This window comes from Cetorhinus maximus, unplaced genomic scaffold (genome assembly GCF_964194155.1).
Source record: "Cetorhinus maximus unplaced genomic scaffold, sCetMax3.hap1.1 HAP1_SCAFFOLD_4155, whole genome shotgun sequence".
NCBI classification, from domain to species: domain Eukaryota; kingdom Metazoa; phylum Chordata; class Chondrichthyes; order Lamniformes; family Cetorhinidae; genus Cetorhinus; species Cetorhinus maximus.
This window is the reverse complement of record NW_027600059.1, coordinates 7,501-15,133: the sequence shown is the minus strand read 5'-3', so window position 1 is coordinate 15,133 and position 7,633 is coordinate 7,501. Positions and strand designations below refer to the sequence as shown.

At 58.8% G+C, this 7,633-nt stretch overlaps 1 protein-coding gene across 1 annotated transcript; it reads left to right on the top strand.

The window, feature by feature from the left end:
* The first annotated feature begins 317 nt into the window (after positions 1-317).
* Positions 318-6,260, top strand: spmip11 (sperm microtubule inner protein 11). Its single transcript, XM_078538188.1, has 4 exons — positions 318-493; positions 2,503-2,628; positions 3,795-3,939; positions 6,109-6,260. Exons 1-4 carry the CDS (start codon positions 397-399, stop codon positions 6,155-6,157), a joined length of 417 nt encoding a protein of 138 aa, XP_078394314.1. The 5' UTR covers positions 318-396; the 3' UTR covers positions 6,158-6,260.
* The last annotated feature ends 1,373 nt before the right edge of the window (positions 6,261-7,633 follow it).

The window sequence follows — 7,633 nt, the reverse complement described above, 5'->3', positions numbered from 1 at the left end:
GCTGACCCTCCGACAGTGCGGCGCTCCCTCAGCGCTGACCCTCCGACAGTGCGGCGCTCCCCCTCCGACAGTGCGGCGCTCCCTCAGCACTGACCCTCCGACAGCGCGGCGCTCCCTCAGCACTGACTCTCTGACAGCACGGCGCTCCCTCAGCACTGACCCTCCGACAGCGCGGCGCTCCCTCAGCGCTGACCCTCCGACAGCGCGGCGCTCCCTCAGCGCTGACCCTCCGACAGTGCGGCGCTCCCTCAGCACTGACCCTCCGACAGCGCGGCGCTCCCTCAGCGCTGACCCTCCGACAGTGCGGCGCTCCCTCAGCGCTGACCCTCCGACAGCTCGATAAGCTCCTTTGTCCCTTTGTGAATAGCAGAAACAGTCGAGAGCCAGGATGGAGAAATGTCAAGAGAGGAGTGCCAGGTGCATGGTGAACCAATGCTTCGACTTCTGCCCGATGCATCGAACCCATACCTCCGAACAGAACAGGAATGCTTGGGTAAGGTTCTCTACCCTCCTGCCTTCTGAAACAATTCTTATGGACCTTCGGGGCGCTCTCTTCCCCGCTAGAGCAACATGGCTTTTGTTGGAACAGAAAACTAATCGTGCCTCACAAGTGAAGATCTCCTGGTTCCCATCCCTGTGGCATTGCCGTGTTCGTTCTGAGACCCAGGTTACTTCCATTTGGAAGAATTCCCTTCCTTGGCCCTGTTCTCCCCCTCTCGCTCCTCCAACCAGGAGGGTAGATAAGGGAGAACCAGTAGATGTGGTGTATTGGGATTTTCAGAACGCTTTTGATAGAGCCCCACACCAGAGGTTAGTGTGTGAAATTAAAGCACATGGGCTTGGGGGTGATATGTTGGCACGGATTGAGAAGGGAATTCCAAAACTCGAGGCCCAGGCAGCTGAAGCCTTCTTGTATTTGGTCCCCGCTCAAACTCCGAGCCAGTTCACGACCTTCCAACTCCATTCCTCTCCCTGGCAATCGTCTGAGGTTCAGCCAGTCCCACTCACAACCTCGGTGTCGCACTTGACCCCGAGACGAGGTTCTGACCTTCATGTTCCCGCCATTACTGAAACCGCCTCTGTGACACTGTCCGACATTCCCCCATCTCAGCTCCCGTCCGTGCCTGCGTTACCTCCGGACTCGACTGGCTGCTCTCCCACGTTCTACCCTCAGCAAATTGGAAGTCATCCAAAACTCTTGCCGCCCATGTCCGAGTCCTGGTCACCGATCACCCCTGTGCTTGCTGACCCACGCTGACTCACGCTGACCCACGCTGACTCACGGGTCAAGCAACACCTTGAGTTTAAAATAATCATCCTTATTTATAAATCCTCGCCCCTCCCTCTCTCTGTAACATCCTCCAGTCCCCTACAACCCTCCCTCTCTCTGTAACCTCCTCCAGACCCTACAACTTTCCCTATCTCAGTAACCTCCTCCAGTCTCTACAACCCTCCCTATCTCTGTAACCTCCTCCGGCCCCTACACCCTCCCTATCTCTGTAACCTCCTCCAGCCCCGACAACCCTCCCTATCTCTGTAACCTCCTCCAGCCCCTACAACCCTCCCTATCTCTGTAACCTCCCCCAGCACATCAACCCCTCCCTATCTCTGTAACCTCCTCCAGCCCCTACAACCCTCCCTATCTCTGTAACCTCCTCCAGCCCCTACAACCCTCCCTATCTCTGTAACCTCCTGCAGCCCCCTACACCCCTCCCTATCTCTGTAACCTCCTCCAGCCCCTACAACCCTCCCTATCTCTGTAACCTCCTGCAGCCCCCTACAACCTTCCCTATCTCTGTAACCTCCTCCAGCACCTACAATCCTCCCTATCTCTGTAACCTCCTCCAGCCCCTACAACCCTCCCTATCTCTGTAACCTCCTCCAGCCCCTACAACCCTCCCTATCTCTGTAACCTCCTCCAGATCCTACACCCCTCCCTATCTCTGTAACCTCCTCCAGCCCCTACAACCCTCCCTATCTCTGTAACCTCCTCCAGCCCCTACAACCCTCCCTATCTCTGTAACCTCCTCCAGCCCCTACAACCCTCCCTATCTCTGTAACCTCCTCCAGCCCCTACAACCCTCCCTATCTCTGTAACCTCCTCCAGCCCCCTACAACCCTCCCTATCTCTGTAACCTCCTCCAGCCCCTACACCCCTCCCTATCTCTGTAACCTCCTCCAGCCCCTATAACCCTCCGAGATCTCTGCGTTCCTCCAATTCCAGCCTCTCGCCCATCCCCACCTCCCCGATTCCCATCGCTCCACCATCGGCGGCCGTGCCTTCAGCTGCCTGCGGGGGGCCCCGAGCTCTGGAATCCCCTCCCTAAACCTCCCTCTCTACTCACTCGCCCACTCACCCTCTTGGCTGCCGGCCCTCTAATATCTCCTCACGGGGCGCGGGGGGCCAGGTTTGGTGTTCTAAATGCTCGGGCGGAGCGCTTTGGGAGGTCTGAGCGTGTGGAGGGCTGCTATGTGAATGCAGTTTGGTTCTTGTTGCTGCAGAGGACATGTACTTCGGGAGACGGCCTGCCATATGCGATGCCAGTACGCCGTTGGAGAGCATGCCCTATCACAACAAGAGTGTGGAGCAGTACACTCACATGAAGATGCTGGGCCAGCTGCCGAAAGGTGAGGCAAACCTGCCCTGCGCTCAGCGCCTTCCCCTCTCTGCGCTGTCCCGTCCACCGCCAGGGTGGGCCACAGGCTAACAGGGCACGCTCCTTCACCGACAGAGACAGCTCAAGAGGCCATTCGGCTCCTCCTGCCTGTGCTGGGTCTGGGAGCGTCGCCCGATTCAGGCCACCTCCCCGGCTCTCTCCGCCACACCCTGTGATAATTCCCCTTCCGGCCCTGCCCAGATTCTCTGTTTCCGACGTAAACTGTTCAGGCAGCGCGTTCCAGATCACGCCAACTCGCCCCATCGCAAACGATTCTTCCCTCAACGCGCTCTGGTTCGTTTGCCAATCACCTTAAACATAATGGTCAGTGCCGAGGGAGCGCTGCACTGTCGGAGAGTCAGTGCTGAGGGAGAGCCGCACTGTTGGAGGGTCAGTGCTGAGGGAGCCCTGCACTGTCGGAGGGTCAGTGCTGAGGGAGCGCCGCACTGTCGGAGGGTCAGTGCCGAGGGCGCGCCGCACTGTCGGAGGGTCAGTGCTGAGGGAGAGCCGCACTGTTGGAGGGTCAGCGCTGAGGGAGCGCCACACTGTCGGAGGGTCAGTGCCGAGGGAGCGCCGCACTTTTGGAGGGTCAGCGCTGAGGGAGCGCCGCACTGTCGGAGGGTCAGCACTGAGGGAGCGCCGCACTGTCGGAGGGTCAGCACTGAGGGAGCGCCGCACTGTCGGAGGGTCAGTGCTGAGGGAGCGCCGCACTGTCGGAGGGTCAGCGCTGAGGGAGCGCCGCACTGTCGGAGGGTCAGCGCTGAGGGAGCGCCGCACTGTCGGAGGGTCAGCACTGAGGGAGCACCGCACTGTCGGAGGGTCAGTGCTGAGGGAGTGCCGCAGTGTCGGAGGGTCAGTGCTGAGGGAGTGCCGCAGTGTCGGAGGGTCAGCGCTGATGGAGCGCCGCACTGTCGGAGGGTCAGTGCTGAGGGAGCGCCGCACTGTCGGAGGGTCAGCGCTGAGGGAGCGCCGCACTGTCGGAGGGTCAGTGCTGAGGGAGCGCCGCACTGTGTAATGATCAGCAAGAGCCCGTGGTGAGCAGATAGTTTTTAAGAAGCTGAGCTATAGCCCAGGTCCTGGGAAACTTTCCCTCCCCTCATTTACTCACCGTGTGGATTAATATCCGTCTGCTTGCAGCTCCTAACATGATGTATCGGGTGCCCTTGACCACGGGTCAGCAGTATGGGTGGTGGCTGCCCCGGGACCCCAACGAGAGACTGGAAAAGTCCGAGCCCTGGACCAGCGTTGTCCGTTATCCACTAGCTAACAGCGAGATGACACGGTGAGTGCGGTGATCCCCAGGTTTCCCCCCTGTTCTGCCCTCTGATTAACATGGGAGGCAGGAGGAGCGAGAGACATTGAGCTATACAGCACAGAAACAGGGAGCGAGTCCCACCTTCTGCCCGCTCCCCGTGGGAGCGAGTCCCACATTCTCCCCCACTCCCCGCGGGAGCGAGTCCCACATTCTCCCCCACTCCCCGTGGGAGCGAGTCCCACATTCTCCCCCACTCCCCGTGGGAGCGAGTCCCACATTCTCCCCCACTCCCCGCGGGAGCGAGTCCCACATTCTCCCCCACTCCCCGTGGGAGCGAGTCCCACATTCTCCCCGCTCCCCGTGGGAGCGAGTCCCACATTCTCCCCCACTCCCCGTGGGAGCGAGTCCCACATTCTCCCCACTCCCCGTGGGAGCGAGTCCCACATTCTCCCTGTGGGAGCGAGTCCCACATTCTCCCCCACTCCCCGTGGGAGCGAGTCCCACATTCTCCCCGTGGGAGCGAGTCCCACATTCTCCCCGTGGGAGCGAGTCCCACACTCTCCCCGTGGGAGCGAGTCCCACATTCTCCCCGTTCCCTGTGGGAGCGAGTCCCACCTTCTCCCCGTTCCCTGTGGGAGCGAGTCCCACATTCTCCCCGTGGGAGCGAGTCCCACATTCTCCCCACTCCCCGTGGGAGCGAGTCCCACATTCTCCCCCACTCCCCGTGGGAGCGAGTCCCACATTCTCCCCCGCTCCCCGTGGGAGCGAGTCCCACATTCTCCCCCACTCCCCGTGGGAGCGAGTCCCACATTCTCCCCGCTCCCCATGGGAGCAAGTCCCACATTCTCCCCGCTCCTCGTGGGAGCGAGTCCCACATTCTCCGCGCTCCCCGTGGGAGCGAGTCCCACATTCTCCCCCACTCCCCGTGGGAGCGAGTCCCACATTCTCCCCCTAATTCTGGTCTCCTCCATGTCTACCCGCCCCTCTCCCACCACCCCAACCACAACAAGCAGAAACATCTACCCCACAGAGACCCCTTCGTAACTTTAAGGATCTGTATCAGGTCACCCCTTAGAAAGTGCCCCAGCCTGTGGAGTCATAACTGAGAGTTACAACCTTTCAGATTTTTGAACCTTCTCTCGTACCTCTATGACCTTTTTATAATACCAGAAATGTGCACAGTGCTCCAAGTGTGGTCTAACCCAGGGATACGGAGACCGGAACTGTGCACAGTGCTCCAAGTGTGGTCTAACCCAGGGATACGGAGACCGGAACTGTGCACAGTGCTCCAAGTGTGGTCTAACCCAGGGATACAGAGACCGGAACTGTGCACAGTGCTCCGAGTGTGGACTAACCCAGGGATACGGAGACCGGAACTGTGCACAGTGCTCCGAGTGCGGTCTAACCCAGGGATATGGAGACCAGAACTGTGCACAGTGCTCCGAGTGCGGTCTAACCCAGGGATATGGAGACCAGAACTGTGCACAGTGCTCCGAGTGCGGTCTAACCCAGGGATACGGAGACCGAAACTGTGCACAGTGCTCCGAGTGTGGTCTAACCCAGGGATACGGAGACCGGAACTGTGCACAGTGCTCCGAGTGTGGTCTAACCCAGGGATACGGAGACCGAAACTGTGCACAGTGCTCCGAGTGTGGTCTAACCCAGGGATACGGAGACCGGAACTGTGCACAGTGCTCCGAGTGTGGTCTAACCCAGGGATACGGAGACCGGAACTGTGCACAGTGCTCCCAGTGTGGTCTAACCCAGGGATACGGAGACCGGAATTGTGCACAGTGCTCCAAGTGTGGGAGACGGAGACCGGAACTGTGCACAGTGCTCCGAGTGTGGGAGACGGAGACCGGAACTGTGCACAGTGCTCCGAGTGTGGGAGACGGAGACCGGAACTGTGCACAGTGCTCCGAGTGTGGGAGACGGAGACCGGAACTGTGCACAGCGCTCCGAGTGTGGGAGACGGAGACCGGAACTGTGCACAGCGCTCCGTGTGTGGGATATGGAGACAGTGCCTGTACACAGCGCGCCCGATTTTCAGTAAAATGTTAAAGAGTTGGTAGTGGAACGGGGTTGGTTGGGGGAAGGGGGATTAATGGAAGACGTGGGGAGACTGGGCTAGAGGCTTCCTGACATTGCATGGCACATGATCCTGACTGAACAAGGATGCCTGTGTTACCTCCACAGGTACGTCGACCACATGACACTGACAAACCCCGAGTTCTCGTTATTCTGATCCAGTACGTTCCATCCTGCCCCACCACCCCCACTCTCTTGAGGAGGGATGTCAGTTTGCAGACGCAAGGGCCCCAGATATTCCTCCCTCCCTCCCTCTCCCTTCCTCCCCCCCTCCCTCCCTCCCTCTCCCTTCCTCCCCCCCTCTCTTCCTCCTCCCCTCTCTCCCTCCCAACTTTTATCAGCTGTCGTCAACGTTTCTTCACCTTCCAGCGAGCTGCCTGAAGGAGAGACGTGGGGTGACTGAGGGGAATCAGCATCACAACTAGAGAGCAGAATGAACAGGGCACGTCATGTAAATAATAAATTCTGCAAAAGCACTCGGAATAAAGGGATCATGTTTCACAACGTATAAATCAGAGGAACCCTCAACCCTTTGATAAAACGCTCGCTAGGCCCCCCAGCCGGAGCACCGCGCCCCCAATCCCGGGCCCCTCTAGGAAGGATGTCGAGGGTCTCGGAGAGGGTGCGGAGCGAGATTTACCAGAATGGGAGCCCTGCGGTGGGGAGGATGAGGGGACTTCAGTTCACGTGGAGGGGACTGGAGAAGCTGGGATTGTTCTCCTTAGAGCAGAGAAGGTTAAGGGGAGGGGGGGAGATTGAATCGAGGGGTTCGAAATCACGAAGGGGGGGGGTTTGGGGTAGAGTAGGAGAGGGGGAGACTGTTTCCCAGTGGGCGGGAGGGTCGGTAACCAGAGGGGACACAGATTGAAGAGAATCGGGAACAGAACCAGAGGGTGGGGGTGGGGGGTGGAGGGGAGATGAGGAGAATTATTTTTTATAAACACAGCGAGTTGTTGTGATCTGGAAGGCGCTGCCTGAAAGGGCGGTGGAAGCAGATTCAATAGGAACTTTCAAAAGGGGGGGAATCGGATAAATACCTGGAAGGGGAAAAATTGCAGGGATATGGGGGGAGGGGGTGGAAGAGCCGGGAGGGGGTGGGGGGGAGAGTGGGGAATAATTGAATGGCTCTTTCAAAGGGCCAGCACTGGAACGATGGGCTGAATGGCCTCCTCCTGGGCTGAATCAATCCGTAATTCCAGCAACAGTGTTGGAGAAGCTATAATTAGGGGATGAGGGGCACAGTCACAGGGCTCGGCCATTTCGGACTGAGTCGGGGAGAGATTTCTTCACCCGGAGGGTGGATGAATCTTTGGAATTCTCCACCCCGGTGGATGCCCTGTTGACGAGTATATCCAGGACTGTCGGAGCGATAGGTTTTCGGGGTGCTGAGGGAATCGAGGGATAGGGCGGGGAAAGTGGAGTCGAGATAGGAGATCAGGTGTGATCTTATGGGATGAGGGAAGCAGGCTCAGTGGGCCGAATTGCTGGGGAGAAGGCTGGAGGATGTCCAGTTTCTTACTGTCCTTATAACTTTGATGTCCTTCCTTCTAAAGGACTTTCAAGGATCCAGGCTTGGTCTCATTCATTAGCAGCACAGAGTTTAACATAAAATGGACGATCCTGGATTCACAGC